The sequence below is a fragment of the Ranitomeya variabilis genome, chromosome 4, assembly GCF_051348905.1.
Source record: "Ranitomeya variabilis isolate aRanVar5 chromosome 4, aRanVar5.hap1, whole genome shotgun sequence".
Taxonomy (NCBI): domain Eukaryota; kingdom Metazoa; phylum Chordata; class Amphibia; order Anura; family Dendrobatidae; genus Ranitomeya; species Ranitomeya variabilis.
Genome location: NC_135235.1, coordinates 202,605,720 through 202,624,774, shown reverse-complemented (window position 1 = coordinate 202,624,774; position 19,055 = coordinate 202,605,720). Strand labels below are relative to the sequence as shown.

Below are 19,055 nucleotides of genomic sequence, written 5' to 3'. Positions count from 1 at the left end.
GACTCTCAACTGATAAGTACCATTACGGGAAAGAATAGGGAGGGAAAACCGAAAAGGAAAGGGAGCACAAATACAGCCATAGTATAGCTACAATTCTTAGGGTACCGTCACACAGTGCCATTTTCATCGCTACGACGGCACGATTCGTGACGTTGCAGCGTCGTATGATTATCGCTCCAGCGTCGTAGACTGCGGTCACACTTTGCAATACACGGCGCTGGAGTGATAATTTCATGACGTATTTGCGATGTAGAAGCCATTGGTTACTGTGCGCACATCGTATACAACCTGTGTCACACGATGCAATCATGCCGCCACAGCGGGACACTAGACGACGAAAGAAAGTTTCAAACGATCTTCTACGACGTACGATTCTCAGCGGGGATCCGGATCGCAGTAGCGTGTCAGACACAACGATATCGTAACGATATCGCTAGAACGTCATGAATCGTGCCGTCGTAGCGATGAAAATGGCACTGTGTGACGGTACCCTTAGATATAGAATAATCTTCTAATGCTCCTGTGAAACTATGTGTCCCCCACTCTGCGGGCCCTTGACATCAGTATCTTACCAGAAGTTGCTCCTGTTATCTGAATGATCCGTTCACCCTATGTTTTTGCCTACTTGACACTACAGAAGAAGGACAACCTATCACCAGGTCCTGTGCCCAACTTCTACTACCTCATCTGAAAGAATCCACCTGTTGAGTTGGATTTTTACTACTTAAATTCAAGGACTTCTATAGGTGACGTTTTTATGGACTCTAAGTAGAGCGATTGACAATGACAGATTAAGTGTTTCCAAGCCAAGCTCTTGAATCCCACAGAAATCACAAAATAGCTTGCCGGCTTTTTTGGGCAAAGATTTACACAAGACAGTCCACAGGAGCATTCTTCACAAATTACAAACAACATCGTCATACACCTCAATGATAACAAAGGTAGACACAGGAGGAACAACCTTCGAATTAGAAGGCTATCAGAAGAAGTTGGAGCAGTACAATTGGAGGAATGGGCACAGAAATATTTTTGGTGACCTACTATAGAGAACATCTCACTCAATTGAAAAAGAAGTCACGAAGCTTTGTGCCCAAAGCCGACAGACCCATCTATTGCTAGAAATAAAAAAGAACAATGGTGCTCCTCTAAGTTAGTATATCTCACAATAATAAGGTGGCACAGAAACATAGACTAGTGTTCACCTTTAGGAGTTGTTGTAGGGTTTAGGCACAACTCTAATGAAGCATAGTAGATCATATCCTAGCTGAACTTTCTGATCAGGTTCCAAGGCCAAGAAGGGACCTTTCGGTAAGATAAAAGTTGCAAAATGAGGTAGTTGGGTGCCAAGGATGGTGGAAGATGGATAAGTATTGGCCATGGATACAAACAAAAATATTATATTGATAACAGGCAGCACAATTCAAAAGTGGACTGATATCGGGACCCGTGAAGAAAGGTCCAAGAAATGTTGGACACACAAAGGAACTCAACTTTAACAATGGTCCAAGATCCCTGCTAAATTACATCAAATGTTCAAGTAATTCTGGCACTTGTGTTGATGGTGGGCTTCAGCTCCAGGTTCAGTTTTATATGTCTGGTGTACCTGATCTCCTATATGTCTATTATGGTACTAGATCTCCTGACTAACCTCCAAATGATTCCTGATGGTCCATGCCCCCAGGTTCTTATATACTTGCAACGCAACAAATGATTCCCAAACTATTGAAATCTTTATCACCACCTTTCAGGCTTCTATGGGTTAATGTATTAATGTGCATGGAGGAGAGTAAAGCTGGTAATGAAAACAGAGCAAAAGACATCTTTGACATTTGGCATCCTTGGTCAGAGATCTCCCATCTTCTCACCCTGGTTGATAGGAAGTTCTCCCTTTCATCTTGTTTTGTCCTTTCCTTTTCTTTATGTCTTTGTTCCCATAATCTGGGATCCTCCACATAAAACCGATTACCTTTAATTAGATTTTTTTTAAAAACACGTTTTTGAACCATCAATGTCTGATAGACTTGGGTCACATGTACAGCTTGTTCCATTCATTTTTATGGCAGATCTGAAAATTATTGTTTTCGGAGTATTCATAGAAATAAATTGAAAGTACCATGAATGCACAGTCAACGCTCGATCTCTGACATCAATGCATTGCAAAATTGTAGAAAACATGCATACATTGTGTATGTAACTTAATAATTACAGTATATCACAAAAGTGAGTACACCCCTCACATTTTTGTTAATATTTTATTATATCTTTTCATGGGACCACACTGAAGATACAGTGGGAAAAAAAGTATTTGGTCAGCCACCAATTGTGCAAGTTCTCCCACTTAAAAAGATGAGAAAGGCCTGTAATTGACACCATAGGTAGACCACAACTATGAGAGTCAAAATGAGAAAACAAATCCAGAAAATCACCTTGTCTGATTTAGCAAGATTTATTTTGCAAATTGTGGTGGAAAATAAGTATTTGGTCACCTAAAAACATGCAAGATTTCTGACTCTCACAGACCTGTAACTTCTCCTCTGTCCTCCACTCATTACCTGTAGTAATAGCACCTGCTTGAACTTGTTATCAGTATAAAAGACCCCTGTCCACAGAGGACAATGTGTAATACCTAATTTCTCCTTTGGAGATGCTGTAGGGAAATTCAGCATTTGCTGTCGGGTACTCACTTACTGCAGGAGGTTTGTGTAGAAGGGATCAATTTGGTCTTTATTCACAGCACATTGGGGCTTTACCTCTGACCCATATGGAGAAACCTTACATGAGACTGGACGACCCCATCAAGGTCCATAGTGCTGGAGAATAAGAGTCAGGGGCTAAACCCACATTCACTACATGGACGTCGAATTAAATAAGGACAAAAACAACGATGTAGGGGAAAAGAGATTTTATTTATAGACGGGGTTATAAATTATTATATATTTTATTATTATGTAGATGTGTAAATTATTACTCTATCAGAATAATCCTATTTATGGGCCATGTTGATCCAGAGGAAGGCGAAAACCCCCTGTGAGGAATCGGCCAATTATCCTCATATCAGGGGGGAAAATTCCTTCCTGACCCCAAATAAAATATGGCGGTCAGAATAAATCCCAGGATCAAGGGCTTATAGCTAATGTGTATATGTACGTTTAATTTAAAAAATATATATTATTTAAAATTATTATTATATTATTATTATTATATAAATGTTTATTATATAAAAATATAAAAGTAATTTCTATTTTTGGACTAATTTACGTTTATATTTGTGTCAAATAAATTATTGTAAATCAAAAATATTATATTATTATTTTGCATAAATTATATATTTTTTATTACAAACATAAGAAACTACTTATTTATTCTATTTTACTAAACCTATCTATGGGCCGTGTTGATCCAGAGGAAGGCGAAAACCCCCTGTGAGGAATCGGCCAATTATCCTCATATCAGGGGGGAAAATTCCTTCCTGACCCCAAATAAAACATGGCGGTCAGAATAAATCCCAGGATCAAGGGCTCATAGCTAATATGTCATGCCTCAAGTGTAGTTTTTTATTTAGAAATTTTCTATTTTTGGACTAATTTGTTTTTATATTTATGTTAACTATTTTTTTTTTAAACCCCAAAAGAAATTCTATATATATTTTTTTTTCATTTTTTTTTTAATAAACATAAGAAACTACTTCTATATTCTAATTTCTAAACCTATCTATGGGCCGTGTTGATCCAGAGGAAGGCGAAAACCCCACGTGAGAAATGGGCCAATTATTCTCGTGACGGAGGAAAAATTCCTTCCTGACCCCAAATATGGCGATCAGATTAAATCCCAGGATCAAAGGCTCGAGCCTAATCTGTAAAGTGTGGAAGTGAGACTTTTTAAAAAATATTTTACTTAATTGTTATTTAGAATGTTTTTGTTTTGTGTAAAATAAACTATTTCTGATTTATTTATTTTTTTTAACTTTTTTGGACTACTTATGTGGGAATCTACTTATTAATATATTTTACTAAACCTATTTAAGGCCGTGTAGATCCAGAGGAAGGCGAAAACCCCCATGAGGAATGAGCCAATTGTCCTCATATTAGGGGGAAAAATTCCTTCCTGACCCCAAATATGGCGATCAGATTAAATCCCAGGATCAAAAGCCGAAATCTCTAACTACATGCTATATGTCTATGTGTGGGGGCCTATACCTATCATGTAGTGTGGGCCTATACCTATCGTGTAGTGTGGACCTATATCTATCATGTAGTGTGGGTGATGTGGATGTGATGAGTTATGGGTGAAATATTTACCTAGCCTGTGCTGAGGTGAGTTCAGGGATAATGGCCCATATTAGACTATTATTCCTGAACTCACCAGATGGACACTAAGCACAGGCCACTCCCGATGGCACAGAAGATCTTCGGGTTGGAGTGATGTGAAGAAGCAGCCCAGGATTGGGCTGGTGCAGCGACACAATGGCAGTGGTCCTACATGAAGATGTTATGGATAGACATGATGTTCTAGGGCGGCCGAGGTGACAAACAGCAGCAGAGATCTCAGGTACGGGTCTGGAGACACAAAGTTCTTGGCAGTTGGTACAGGCTCATTCTGCAAGACATAAAAGAAAGACTTTTCAACAACTTCTATCTACTGGATCTTCTGTAATAGAGTGCAGGGTTGAGTATGTCACCACGGAGCAGACAGACCAACTGTTGAGGGGAATTTATTATCAGGAGTAAGATTCTCCTCGCAAGGAGTAAACAGGGGGTTAATAGAGATAAAGCAAACAGTAAATGGTTAATGAGTGTTCTTGTAACTTATCAGTCCAGGGAGGTCCTGACTGTAGGGTCCTTATTCCAAGTGGGTACAGTCACCAGCAGTGCTTGAGATCCTGAAGTCTCTCCTCTGTCTCCTGGGAACTGGAGACTCCGGGGTTAAGTCTTTGCAGTCTTTTCTCCCAGTGAAGCTGGAAGCAGGAAGCAACACAGCCACTCTGCTGCACAGTCTCTGTATATTAGCCTGGCAGTCTTTCTACAGTAGCAATGCTACACACACACTGAGCAGTTTACTTGTCACACTCAGGGGCCCTGGCTTGTCACTGCGGTCACCGGGGCTGCGCGCTCAGGTCACTGTGAGGGGATACCTCTTCTCTGATTACAGAGGCTTCCAAGTCCACACTTTCACATCCAGCCTTCACTACGGCTGGTATCTCAGCCTCAGTGCCCTCACGGAGAGCACTCTTTTTTGGGGAGCGCGGCGCTGTAGCCTGCTCTCTCTCTGGCGCGCTGTCCCTTCTGTCTCGCGCACTCTGCTCTCCCGCTCTTTTCTGACCACACCCCTCTCTCTTCTTCTCTGTCTCCAGCAGTCACATGGTCCCTTGTGCCCAGGGCAGAAAGTCTTCCCCCCAACAACCCATCTGTCTGACTAAGTGGGTCCATGTAAGGAGCAGGGAAAGCAACCTCCTTACACTTCTGTTATCATAGAGGAATGGTCATCATAATGAACCATTCCCCTATGAAACATCAGATATGATGTATGGGTATAATCGGTGTCCTGTGTGTACAGCGGCCACTCACCTGATGGTCTTGGAAGGTTTCACAGCCCAGATCTTCTCATCAACCTAAGAATAACAGAGACACGGTGATTGGCAGAAACACTGGGAGAAGACAAGGACGGTGATAATGGCCACAAGCTGAGAAGGACATTTGATGGGATTTATTCTCCGAGAAGGATGATCTTACCGGGCCCAGCTGGGTGACACATAATTGAAGCCGGCCATGGGGTTAAGGGCTTTCTTTTCCTCTGGCCACTGCATAAGATGTTTCTCCAGAACTGGCCTGAATGGTATGAATGGCGGCTTGGCTCTCCTTTCCTCCAGATCCTCCCAGCCGATGGTGGTAAAGAATGGATGCTCTCGGATGTTCCCGCACACACCCAATCGCTTCTGAGGCTTTTTGCACAGCAGCTTCTTGATAAGATCTTGCATGTCAGCATCAAGCCAAGATGGAATTTCATGCTCTCCTTTGGTAATAGCTCTGTAAGCCATTTTGCTGACGGAGCCGGTGTAAAATGGGGAGTGTCCTGTTGCCATCTGGGACACCACAATCCCCAGGCTCCACCAATCCACTGCTGTACCATATCCTCTTTTGCGAAGCACCTCTGGGGCCATGAAATGGAAAGTGCCCGTCTCTCCAGAGATGTTATTGGAGGAGGTGACGCCATCTTGGGCAAGCCCAAGGTCGATGATACGGATGTGGCCATCGGCATCCAACATGATGTTATCCGGCTTAATATCTCTGCAATTAAAAAAAACATCAGAGTAAGAAATCTGCCGAGTGATACAGGAGATGGAAAATGGGTCATTGCAAGATCAGGTGGAATAGGGAGACAGGAGCCCAGGAAAGTTGGGGGCAATATTACTAGCACGTAAAGGGGACAGAGAGAAGGAGGAAAGTTCTGCTTACCGGTGGACTATGTTGTGTCCGTGGAGGAACTGGAGGCCACATACGATCTCTGCTGTGTAGAATCTGATGGAGAGAACATAGTGTAGAATCAATGTCATTGCTGGAACCTCCTTCCTGCCTGGGCCAGATTCCCTGCCAGTCCTTTCCCAGCTCCATCCCAACCTCAGCTTTTATTTCCACCCCTCCTCTCACTTTTTGGTATTTCTTCCTCTTTCTCACCTTACATTGTCGATGTTCAGAGAGCCATACATCTCAATCAAAGCCTTGAGGCTGCCTCCGGACAGATATTCCATGATGAAATACGCACGCTTCCGAGACTGGTGTGCGGCATACAGGTGACATAGGAATGGGCAGTCTCGGGCCGCCAGGAGTATCCGCCGCTCTCTCATAATGATGTTCTCATTATCCTCCCTTTTCTTGATCATCTTCACAGCCATATAGATGTTTCGGCTGGGGACTGATGTCAGGACCACCTGAAGAAAGGAATAAGCTATGGTTGGAAAATGTGTATGGGAGGTGGAAAACAGCTGGTTCATCTATTGCACAAGAAACGGGTGGCCTGAGTGGTTTGTGAGTCTGCTGGTGTCCTGGACTTTATAGCAGAGCAATGCAAAGCTATTGGCGTGATGCACTGTCTCCTCCACGTATGCTCTATGGAGAGGCCTTAAAGGGGTATTCCATTATCACCATATGGCAATAAATAGGACAAACACTGGATGGTATTTGGAGCTGGTTGGGGTTCAGTATTGGTCTTCTATGAATGTGCAGCTGATTTAAAAACATAAAGGTCAAAGCATATATTGTATCCTGATAGCATCATATATGGACCAGTACATGGAAACAAACTGTCACCCCAACTCCCCACAGATGTAATCCCAGAGATCAGCTCTTCAATGAATCAGAATACCCGTTTACAGCAGCACTAAACCTAACTATGGTGATGAGATGATCCAATTTGTGAAATAATCATGGGGTCAGGGGAGCGTCTGTGTGTTTTGTCAGCCATTCCATAGAAGAAGATGTCAATGAATATCTATCTACAGAAAATAACAGATGGAGATACAATGACAAATATAGATTGTTAAAAAAAAAATATGAAACTTACTTTCCCAAAGCTTCCTCTACCCAAGACTTTATGGAAGGCAAAGTTGGTCATGTCAAGCCTGGCGTAGGGGCTGGATGTTTCGGTGTCTCTGCTGCATCCAGGTGTTGGTTCTCCATCCTCCAATCCATTGTCTTCGGCCTCTCTCCTCTTCTTCCTGAAACCAGCAGTGGTAATACTCACCTCTTCTCTCTTCCTCTTCTCTCTCTTCTTCTCTTCTCTCTTCCTCTTCTCCTCTCTCTTCTCCTCTCTTCTCTTCTTCCTGAATCCATCAGTGGTATCACTCTCCTCTTCTCTCTTCCTCTTCTCCTCTCTCTTCCTATTCTCCTCGCTCCTCTTCTTGCTCTTTTCTCCTCGTCCAGTAGTCGCCATTCTCAGTAATCTCTTCCCGCCTGTAGACCTCGGTCCAATCACTTCAGCCGACAGTTGAAAGTAAACGGCAGTTGGTCGTGTGCAGGTGACCAGAGGTCAGAGGTAACGGAACCCTCAGGTGGCTCCTGCCAGGCAGTGGCTCCTGGCCCTGCTCTGCCCTATACACTGAGATGTGGGCATCATGGGTGACAGTTTAGGGTCCAGAGGAACGGCACAGAACTTCATGGCGGCTTACAGTGCTGTTTTTTTAAATTTCAGAATACATTCTTTTTATCCACATGCACAGAGATGTAATTATATGCCAAGAATACATAAAAAACACAACATACTATAAAATCCTAGCTCTTCCCATTACTAATGTATATTTAAAAAATAATTATTCCTTTTATCTTTCATGTTATAATATTATTTCTCATATATCGTGGTTACTAGAGATTATATTTTTTTATTATTTAGGAACCCGTGTATCATTTCCTTTACTCTTCACAAACACTTGTTACCTTGTGTTGGTTTCACATCAATTCCCAATAAAAAACATTTCAGTTTGTTGGTGTAACGTGAATAAATGTGTTAAAGTTCATGGGGTGTGAATACTTTTTGAGGGCGCTGTATTGCCGACCATTTTCTGCAATGCTTTACTAATTCTCTTTCCGTCCTTTATTGCATTGATATTAGAGTCTTTTGCACTTATTGAGCATTTTTCCTGGGCCCTCCTGCTCTTATTGTCAGTATGGGGTTGGTTGTCCTTTCTGTCCATGACTTGGGACTTGGATCGGTCATTTTGCGCACGTTGATGTGTTTATAGATTTTTGTAGTCTGTGGATTTGTTCTGCTTTTTTCTCGATGGCGTTCACTATAAAGATATCCTAATATTTATTTTGATGTCCGATCCTTGGTTTCTCTTTTGTTGACAATATTCTAACTGCGCATTTTTGGCCGGCACTCGGGTCTTTATTTAGGTTGCACCCACCCAAGCACCAAGGCACAAGACCCAACAAAAATACAATCAATTAATTTAATTTCTGTGTACACTGTGGATAGGCAGAAAGCTGCCAATCAGTGGTCGGGTGTGGCTACATAGAGCTCATGAATACGGAGGACTACCTGGCAGCAGATTTACTAGTCCTATAGTGATAATTTCCTGTTGATAAAACAGTGATTTTTATCAAAACTACAGCAAGCAGCTCAGTAAGTGACACATCACTGGAATCAGGGTCTCTGTCTTTACATTATGCTGCTATAAGATTAAGTAACAAAAACCTGGTGACAGATTCCCTTTAACATATTAATGAAAAAAAGACTAGACAAGGTTAGTTTGGATAAAGAAAAGGCTCACAATGTTTATTAAAGGTTGCTTAAAACATAAATTAATAAGTCAATAAATATTAAAAACCATAGAGTAAATTCATCAGTCAGTAATCAAATAAATAATCAACTGTAACGATCAAAAATGGACCAAGTCCTTCCAGCCTTAGCTAAATAATGGGCATCACAACAAAAAAGGTGGGCCGGCAGGATACTGGTGACTTGCTGTGCACGGACCACCCCGGACTTTGGCAAAACTGGGCCTTTTATGCAGAAATATTCCCGCCACTAGCACTAGTTCACCAATCAGGGTAAAGATGCTTCTTCCTCCGCGAATAACAGAATCTTCCAAAACTTGGTCGTGGAGGACCACAGCTGAGACAACATTGACTCTCAACTGATAAGTACCATTACGGGAAAGAATAGGGAGGGAAAACCGAAAAGGAAAGGGAGCACAAATACAGCCATAGTATAGCTACAATTCTTAGGGTACCGTCACACAGTGCCATTTTCATCGCTACGACGGCACGATTCGTGACGTTGCAGCGTCGTATGATTATCGCTCCAGCGTCGTAGACTGCGGTCACACTTTGCAATACACGGCGCTGGAGTGATAATTTCATGACGTATTTGCGATGTAGAAGCCATTGGTTACTGTGCGCACATCGTATACAACCTGTGTCACACGATGCAATCATGCCGCCACAGCGGGACACTAGACGACGAAAGAAAGTTTCAAACGATCTGCTACGACGTACGATTCTCAGCGGGGATCCGGATCGCAGTAGCGTGTCAGACACAACGATATCGTAACGATATCGCTAGAACGTCATGAATCGTGCCGTCGTAGCGATGAAAATGGCACTGTGTGACGGTACCCTTAGATATAGAATAATCTTCTAATGCTCCTGTGAAACTATGTGTCCCCCACTCTGCGGGCCCTTGACATCAGTATCTTACCAGAAGTTGCTCCTGTTATCTGAATGATCCGTTCACCCTATGTTTTTGCCTACTTGACACTACAGAAGAAGGACAACCTATCACCAGGTCCTGTGCCCAACTTCTACTACCTCATCTGAAAGAATCCACCTGTTGAGTTGGATTTTTACTACTTAAATTCAAGGACTTCTATAGGTGACGTTTTTATGGACTCTAAGTAGAGCGATTGACAATGACAGATTAAGTGTTTCCAAGCCAAGCTCTTGAATCCCACAGAAATCACAAAATAGCTTGCCGGCTTTTTTGGGCAAAGATTTACACAAGACAGTCCACAGGAGCATTCTTCACAAATTACAAACAACATCGTCATACACCTCAATGATAACAAAGGTAGACACAGGAGGAACAACCTTCGAATTAGAAGGCTATCAGAAGAAGTTGGAGCAGTACAATTGGAGGAATGGGCACAGAAATATTTTTGGTGACCTACTATAGAGAACATCTCACTCAATTGAAAAAGAAGTCACGAAGCTTTGTGCCCAAAGCCGACAGACCCATCTATTGCTAGAAATAAAAAAGAACAATGGTGCTCCTCTAAGTTAGTATATCTCACAATAATAAGGTGGCACAGAAACATAGACTAGTGTTCACCTTTAGGAGTTGTTGTAGGGTTTAGGCACAACTCTAATGAAGCATAGTAGATCATATCCTAGCTGAACTTTCTGATCAGGTTCCAAGGCCAAGAAGGGACCTTTCGGTAAGATAAAAGTTGCAAAATGAGGTAGTTGGGTGCCAAGGATGGTGGAAGATGGATAAGTATTGGCCATGGATACAAACAAAAATATTATATTGATAACAGGCAGCACAATTCAAAAGTGGACTGATATCGGGACCCGTGAAGAAAGGTCCAAGAAATGTTGGACACACAAAGGAACTCAACTTTAACAATGGTCCAAGATCCCTGCTAAATTACATCAAATGTTCAAGTAATTCTGGCACTTGTGTTGATGGTGGGCTTCAGCTCCAGGTTCAGTTTTATATGTCTGGTGTACCTGATCTCCTATATGTCTATTATGGTACTAGATCTCCTGACTAACCTCCAAATGATTCCTGATGGTCCATGCCCCCAGGTTCTTATATACTTGCAACGCAACAAATGATTCCCAAACTATTGAAATCTTTATCACCACCTTTCAGGCTTCTATGGGTTAATGTATTAATGTGCATGGAGGAGAGTAAAGCTGGTAATGAAAACAGAGCAAAAGACATCTTTGACATTTGGCATCCTTGGTCAGAGATCTCCCATCTTCTCACCCTGGTTGATAGGAAGTTCTCCCTTTCATCTTGTTTTGTCCTTTCCTTTTCTTTATGTCTTTGTTCCCATAATCTGGGATCCTCCACATAAAACCGATTACCTTTAATTAGATTTTTTTTAAAAACACGTTTTTGAACCATCAATGTCTGATAGACTTGGGTCACATGTACAGCTTGTTCCATTCATTTTTATGGCAGATCTGAAAATTATTGTTTTCGGTGTATTCATAGAAATAAATTGAAAGTACCATGAATGCACAGTCAACGCTCGATCTCTGACATCAATGCATTGCAAAATTGTAGAAAACATGCATACATTGTGTATGTAACTTAATAATTACAGTATATCACAAAAGTGAGTACACCCCTCACATTTTTGTTAATATTTTATTATATCTTTTCATGGGACCACACTGAAGATACAGTGGGAAAAAAAGTATTTGGTCAGCCACCAATTGTGCAAGTTCTCCCACTTAAAAAGATGAGAAAGGCCTGTAATTGACACCATAGGTAGACCACAACTATGAGAGTCAAAATGAGAAAACAAATCCAGAAAATCACCTTGTCTGATTTAGCAAGATTTATTTTGCAAATTGTGGTGGAAAATAAGTATTTGGTCACCTAAAAACATGCAAGATTTCTGACTCTCACAGACCTGTAACTTCTCCTCTGTCCTCCACTCATTACCTGTAGTAATAGCACCTGCTTGAACTTGTTATCAGTATAAAAGACCCCTGTCCACAGAGGACAATGTGTAATACCTAATTTCTCCTTTGGAGATGCTGTAGGGAAATTCAGCATTTGCTGTCGGGTACTCACTTACTGCAGGAGGTTTGTGTAGAAGGGATCAATTTGGTCTTTATTCACAGCACATTGGGGCTTTACCTCTGACCCATATGGAGAAACCTTACATGAGACTGGACGACCCCATCAAGGTCCATAGTGCTGGAGAATAAGAGTCAGGGGCTAAACCCACATTCACTACATGGACGTCGAATTAAATAAGGACAAAAACAACGATGTAGGGGAAAAGAGATTTTATTTATAGACGGGGTTATAAATTATTATATATTTTATTATTATGTAGATGTGTAAATTATTACTCTATCAGAATAATCCTATTTATGGGCCATGTTGATCCAGAGGAAGGCGAAAACCCCCTGTGAGGAATCGGCCAATTATCCTCATATCAGGGGGGAAAATTCCTTCCTGACCCCAAATAAAATATGGCGGTCAGAATAAATCCCAGGATCAAGGGCTTATAGCTAATGTGTATATGTACGTTTAATTTAAAAAATATATATTATTTAAAATTATTATTATATTATTATTATTATATAAATGTTTATTATATAAAAATATAAAAGTAATTTCTATTTTTGGACTAATTTACGTTTATATTTGTGTCAAATAAATTATTGTAAATCAAAAATATTATATTATTATTTTGCATAAATTATATATTTTTTATTACAAACATAAGAAACTACTTATTTATTCTATTTTACTAAACCTATCTATGGGCCGTGTTGATCCAGAGGAAGGCGAAAACCCCCTGTGAGGAATCGGCCAATTATCCTCATATCAGGGGGGAAAATTCCTTCCTGACCCCAAATAAAACATGGCGGTCAGAATAAATCCCAGGATCAAGGGCTCATAGCTAATATGTCATGCCTCAAGTGTAGTTTTTTATTTAGAAATTTTCTATTTTTGGACTAATTTGTTTTTATATTTATGTTAACTATTTTTTTTTTAAACCCCAAAAGAAATTCTATATATATTTTTTTTTCATTTTTTTTTTAATAAACATAAGAAACTACTTCTATATTCTAATTTCTAAACCTATCTATGGGCCGTGTTGATCCAGAGGAAGGCGAAAACCCCACGTGAGAAATGGGCCAATTATTCTCGTGACGGAGGAAAAATTCCTTCCTGACCCCAAATATGGCGATCAGATTAAATCCCAGGATCAAAGGCTCGAGCCTAATCTGTAAAGTGTGGAAGTGAGACTTTTTAAAAAATATTTTACTTAATTGTTATTTAGAATGTTTTTGTTTTGTGTAAAATAAACTATTTCTGATTTATTTATTTTTTTTAACTTTTTTGGACTACTTATGTGGGAATCTACTTATTAATATATTGTACTAAACCTATTTAAGGCCGTGTAGATCCAGAGGAAGGCGAAAACCCCCATGAGGAATGAGCCAATTGTCCTCATATTAGGGGGAAAAATTCCTTCCTGACCCCAAATATGGCGATCAGATTAAATCCCAGGATCAAAAGCCGAAATCTCTAACTACATGCTATATGTCTATGTGTGGGGGCCTATACCTATCATGTAGTGTGGGCCTATACCTATCGTGTAGTGTGGACCTATATCTATCATGTAGTGTGGGTGATGTGGATGTGATGAGTTATGGGTGAAATATTTACCTAGCCTGTGCTGAGGTGAGTTCAGGGATAATGGCCCATATTAGACTATTATTCCTGAACTCACCAGATGGACACTAAGCACAGGCCACTCCCGATGGCACAGAAGATCTTCGGGTTGGAGTGATGTGAAGAAGCAGCCCAGGATTGGGCTGGTGCAGCGACACAATGGCAGTGGTCCTACATGAAGATGTTATGGATAGACATGATGTTCTAGGGCGGCCGAGGTGACAAACAGCAGCAGAGATCTCAGGTACGGGTCTGGAGACACAAAGTTCTTGGCAGTTGGTACAGGCTCATTCTGCAAGACATAAAAGAAAGACTTTTCAACAACTTCTATCTACTGGATCTTCTGTAATAGAGTGCAGGGTTGAGTATGTCACCACGGAGCAGACAGACCAACTGTTGAGGGGAATTTATTATCAGGAGTAAGATTCTCCTCGCAAGGAGTAAACAGGGGGTTAATAGAGATAAAGCAAACAGTAAATGGTTAATGAGTGTTCTTGTAACTTATCAGTCCAGGGAGGTCCTGACTGTAGGGTCCTTATTCCAAGTGGGTACAGTCACCAGCAGTGCTTGAGATCCTGAAGTCTCTCCTCTGTCTCCTGGGAACTGGAGACTCCGGGGTTAAGTCTTTGCAGTCTTTTCTCCCAGTGAAGCTGGAAGCAGGAAGCAACACAGCCACTCTGCTGCACAGTCTCTGTATATTAGCCTGGCAGTCTTTCTACAGTAGCAATGCTACACACACACTGAGCAGTTTACTTGTCACACTCAGGGGCCCTGGCTTGTCACTGCGGTCACCGGGGCTGCGCGCTCAGGTCACTGTGAGGGGATACCTCTTCTCTGATTACAGAGGCTTCCAAGTCCACACTTTCACATCCAGCCTTCACTACGGCTGGTATCTCAGCCTCAGTGCCCTCACGGAGAGCACTCTTTTTTGGGGAGCGCGGCGCTGTAGCCTGCTCTCTCTCTGGCGCGCTGTCCCTTCTGTCTCGCGCACTCTGCTCTCCCGCTCTTTTCTGACCACACCCCTCTCTCTTCTTCTCTGTCTCCAGCAGTCACATGGTCCCTTGTGCCCAGGGCAGAAAGTCTTCCCCCCAACAACCCATCTGTCTGACTAAGTGGTTCCATGTAAGGAGCAGGGAAAGCAACCTCCTTACACTTCTGTTATCATAGAGGAATGGTCATCATAATGAACCATTCCCCTATGAAACATCAGATATGATGTATGGGTATAATCGGTGTCCTGTGTGTACAGCGGCCACTCACCTGATGGTCTTGGAAGGTTTCACAGCCCAGATCTTCTCATCAACCTAAGAATAACAGAGACACGGTGATTGGCAGAAACACTGGGAGAAGACAAGGACGGTGATAATGGCCACAAGCTGAGAAGGACATTTGATGGGATTTATTCTCCGAGAAGGATGATCTTACCGGGCCCAGCTGGGTGACACATAATTGAAGCCGGCCATGGGGTTAAGGGCTTTCTTTTCCTCTGGCCACTGCATAAGATGTTTCTCCAGAACTGGCCTGAATGGTATGAATGGCGGCTTGGCTCTCCTTTCCTCCAGATCCTCCCAGCCGATGGTGGTAAAGAATGGATGCTCTCGGATGTTCCCGCACACACCCAATCGCTTCTGAGGCTTTTTGCACAGCAGCTTCTTGATAAGATCTTGCATGTCAGCATCAAGCCAAGATGGAATTTCAGGCTCTCCTTTGGTAATAGCTCTGTAAGCCATTTTGCTGACGGAGCCGGTGTAAAATGGGGAGTGTCCTGTTGCCATCTGGGACACCACAATCCCCAGGCTCCACCAATCCACTGCTGTACCATATCCTCTTTTGCGAAGCACCTCTGGGGCCATGAAATGGAAAGTGCCCGTCTCTCCAGAGATGTTATTGGAGGAGGTGACGCCATCTTGGGCAAGCCCAAGGTCGATGATACGGATGTGGCCATCGGCATCCAACATGATGTTATCCGGCTTAATATCTCTGCAATTAAAAAAAACATCAGAGTAAGAAATCTGCCGAGTGATACAGGAGATGGAAAATGGGTCATTGCAAGATCAGGTGGAATAGGGAGACAGGAGCCCAGGAAAGTTGGGGGCAATATTACTAGCACGTAAAGGGGACAGAGAGAAGGAGGAAAGTTCTGCTTACCGGTGGACTATGTTGTGTCCGTGGAGGAACTGGAGGCCACATACGATCTCTGCTGTGTAGAATCTGATGGAGAGAACATAGTGTAGAATCAATGTCATTGCTGGAACCTCCTTCCTGCCTGGGCCAGATTCCCTGCCAGTCCTTTCCCAGCTCCATCCCAACCTCAGCTTTTATTTCCACCCCTCCTCTCACTTTTTGGTATTTCTTCCTCTTTCTCACCTTACATTGTCGATGTTCAGAGAGCCATACATCTCAATCAAAGCCTTGAGGCTGCCTCCGGACAGATATTCCATGATGAAATACGCACGCTTCCGAGACTGGTGTGCGGCATACAGGTGACATAGGAATGGGCAGTCTCGGGCCGCCAGGAGTATCCGCCGCTCTCTCATAATGATGTTCTCATTATCCTCCCTTTTCTTGATCATCTTCACAGCCATATAGATGTTTCGGCTGGGGACTGATGTCAGGACCACCTGAAGAAAGGAATAAGCTATGGTTGGAAAATGTGTATGGGAGGTGGAAAACAGCTGGTTCATCTATTGCACAAGAAACGGGTGGCCTGAGTGGTTTGTGAGTCTGCTGGTGTCCTGGACTTTATAGCAGAGCAATGCAAAGCTATTGGCGTGATGCACTGTCTCCTCCACGTATGCTCTATGGAGAGGCCTTAAAGGGGTATTCCATTATCACCATATGGCAATAAATAGGACAAACACTGGATGGTATTTGGAGCTGGTTGGGGTTCAGTATTGGTCTTCTATGAATGTGCAGCTGATTTAAAAACATAAAGGTCAAAGCATATATTGTATCCTGATAGCATCATATATGGACCAGTACATGGAAACAAACTGTCACCCCAACTCCCCACAGATGTAATCCCAGAGATCAGCTCTTCAATGAATCAGAATACCCGTTTACAGCAGCACTAAACCTAACTATGGTGATGAGATGATCCAATTTGTGAAATAATCATGGGGTCAGGGGAGCGTCTGTGTGTTTTGTCAGCCATTCCATAGAAGAAGATGTCAATGAATATCTATCTACAGAAAATAACAGATGGAGATACAATGACAAATATAGATTGTTAAAAAAAAAATATGAAACTTACTTTCCCAAAGCTTCCTCTACCCAAGACTTTATGGAAGGCAAAGTTGGTCATGTCAAGCCTGGCGTAGGGGCTGGATGTTTCGGTGTCTCTGCTGCATCCAGGTGTTGGTTCTCCATCCTCCAATCCATTGTCTTCGGCCTCTCTCCTCTTCTTCCTGAAACCAGCAGTGGTAATACTCACCTCTTCTCTCTTCCTCTTCTCTCTCTTCTTCTCTTCTCTCTTCCTCTTCTCCTCTCTCTTCTCCTCTCTTCTCTTCTTCCTGAATCCATCAGTGGTATCACTCTCCTCTTCTCTCTTCCTCTTCTCCTCTCTCTTCCTATTCTCCTCGCTCCTCTTCTTGCTCTTTTCTCCTCGTCCAGTAGTCGCCATTCTCAGTAATCTCTTCCCGCCTGTAGACCTCGGTCCAATCACTTCAGCCGACAGTTGAAAGTAAACGGCAGTTGGTCGTGTGCAGGTGACCAGAGGTCAGAGGTAACGGAACCCTCAGGTGGCTCCTGCCAGGCAGTGGCTCCTGGCCCTGCTCTGCCCTATACACTGAGATGTGGGCATCATGGGTGACAGTTTAGGGTCCAGAGGAACGGCACAGAACTTCATGGCGGCTTACAGTGCTGTTTTTTTAAATTTCAGAATACATTCTTTTTATCCACATGCACAGAGATGTAATTATATGCCAAGAATACATAAAAAACACAACATACTATAAAATCCTAGCTCTTCCCATTACTAATGTATATTTAAAAAATAATTATTCCTTTTATCTTTCATGTTATAATATTATTTCTCATATATCGTGGTTACTAGAGATTATATTTTTTTATTATTTAGGAACCCGTGTATCATTTCCTTTACTCTTCACAAACACTTGTTACCTTGTGTTGGTTTCACATCAATTCCCAATAAAAAACATTTCAGTTTGTTGGTGTAACGTGAATAAATGTGTTAAAGTTCATGGGGTGTGAATACTTTTTGAGGGCGCTGTATTGCCGACCATTTTCTGCAATGCTTTACTAATTCTCTTTCCGTCCTTTATTGCATTGATATTAGAGTCTTTTGCACTTATTGAGCATTTTTCCTGGGCCCTCCTGCTCTTATTGTCAGTATGGGGTTGGTTGTCCTTTCTGTCCATGACTTGGGACTTGGATCGGTCATTTTGCGCACGTTGATGTGTTTATAGATTTTTGTAGTCTGTGGATTTGTTCTGCTTTTTTCTCGATGGCGTTCACTATAAAGATATCCTAATATTTATTTTGATGTCCGATCCTTGGTTTCTCTTTTGTTGACAATATTCTAACTGCGCATTTTTGGCCGGCACTCGGGTCTTTATTTAGGTTGCACCCACCCAAGCACCAAGGCACAAGACCCAACAAAAATACAATCAATTAATTTAATTTCTGTGTACACTGTGGATAGGCAGAAAGCTGCCAATCAGTGGTCGGGTGTGGCTACATAGAGCTCATGAATACGGAGGACTACCTGGCAGCAGATTTACTAGTCCTATAGTGATAATTTCCTGTTGATAAAACAGTGATTTTTATCAAAACTACAGCAAGCAGCTCAGTAAGTGACACATCACTGGAATCAGGGTCTCTGTCTTTACATTATGCTGCTATAAGATTAAGTAACAAAAACCTGGTGACAGATTCCCTTTAACATATTAATGAAAAAAAGACTAGACAAGGTTAGTTTGGATAAAGAAAAGGCTCACAATGTTTATTAAAGGTTGCTTAAAACATAAATTAATAAGTCAATAAATATTAAAAACCATAGAGTAAATTCATCAGTCAGTAATCAAATAAATAATCAACTGTAACGATCAAAAATGGACCAAGTCCTTCCAGCCTTAGCTAAATAATGGGCATCACAACAAAAAAGGTGGGCC

The 19,055-nt window shown here is 42.0% G+C and overlaps 2 protein-coding genes across 2 annotated transcripts; both read right to left on the bottom strand.

The window, feature by feature from the left end:
• Nucleotides 1–2,995: 2,995 nt before the first annotated feature.
• LOC143768603 (protein kinase C delta type-like) lies at nucleotides 2,996–7,962 on the bottom strand. The gene is made up of 6 exons (XM_077257239.1): nucleotides 7,558–7,962; nucleotides 6,672–6,925; nucleotides 6,453–6,515; nucleotides 5,730–6,284; nucleotides 5,565–5,608; nucleotides 2,996–4,596 (listed from the first exon to the last, which is right to left on the bottom strand). Exons 1-5 carry the CDS (start codon nucleotides 7,924–7,926, stop codon nucleotides 5,584–5,586), a joined length of 1,266 nt encoding a protein of 421 aa, XP_077113354.1. The 5' UTR covers nucleotides 7,927–7,962; the 3' UTR covers nucleotides 2,996–4,596; nucleotides 5,565–5,583.
• Nucleotides 7,963–12,614: 4,652 nt separating this feature from the next.
• Nucleotides 12,615–17,581, bottom strand: LOC143770235 (protein kinase C delta type-like). The gene is made up of 6 exons (XM_077259656.1): nucleotides 17,177–17,581; nucleotides 16,291–16,544; nucleotides 16,072–16,134; nucleotides 15,349–15,903; nucleotides 15,184–15,227; nucleotides 12,615–14,215 (listed from the first exon to the last, which is right to left on the bottom strand). The coding sequence occupies exons 1-5, from the start codon at nucleotides 17,543–17,545 to the stop codon at nucleotides 15,203–15,205; spliced, it is 1,266 nt and encodes a 421-aa protein (XP_077115771.1). The 5' UTR covers nucleotides 17,546–17,581; the 3' UTR covers nucleotides 12,615–14,215; nucleotides 15,184–15,202.
• Between the last annotated feature and the right edge of the window lie 1,474 nt (nucleotides 17,582–19,055).

Excerpts from the sequence above, each read along its gene's own strand:
- LOC143768603 (XM_077257239.1), bottom strand. The coding sequence starts at position 7,926 with ATGGCGACTACTGGACGAGGAGAAAAGAGCAAGAAGAGGAGCGAGGAG. Across the intron at positions 6,516-6,671 it reads CTGAACATCGACAATGTAAG|ATTCTACACAGCAGAGATCG; the intron begins GTGAGAAAGAGG and ends TCTCTCCATCAG. Across the intron at positions 5,609-5,729 it reads GTGTCACCCAGCTGGGCCCG|GTTGATGAGAAGATCTGGGC; the intron begins GTAAGATCATCC and ends TGTTATTCTTAG.
- LOC143770235 (XM_077259656.1), bottom strand. The coding sequence starts at position 17,545 with ATGGCGACTACTGGACGAGGAGAAAAGAGCAAGAAGAGGAGCGAGGAG. Across the intron at positions 16,545-17,176 it reads GTAGAGGAAGCTTTGGGAAA|GTGGTCCTGACATCAGTCCC; the intron begins GTAAGTTTCATA and ends TCCTTTCTTCAG. Across the intron at positions 15,228-15,348 it reads GTGTCACCCAGCTGGGCCCG|GTTGATGAGAAGATCTGGGC; the intron begins GTAAGATCATCC and ends TGTTATTCTTAG.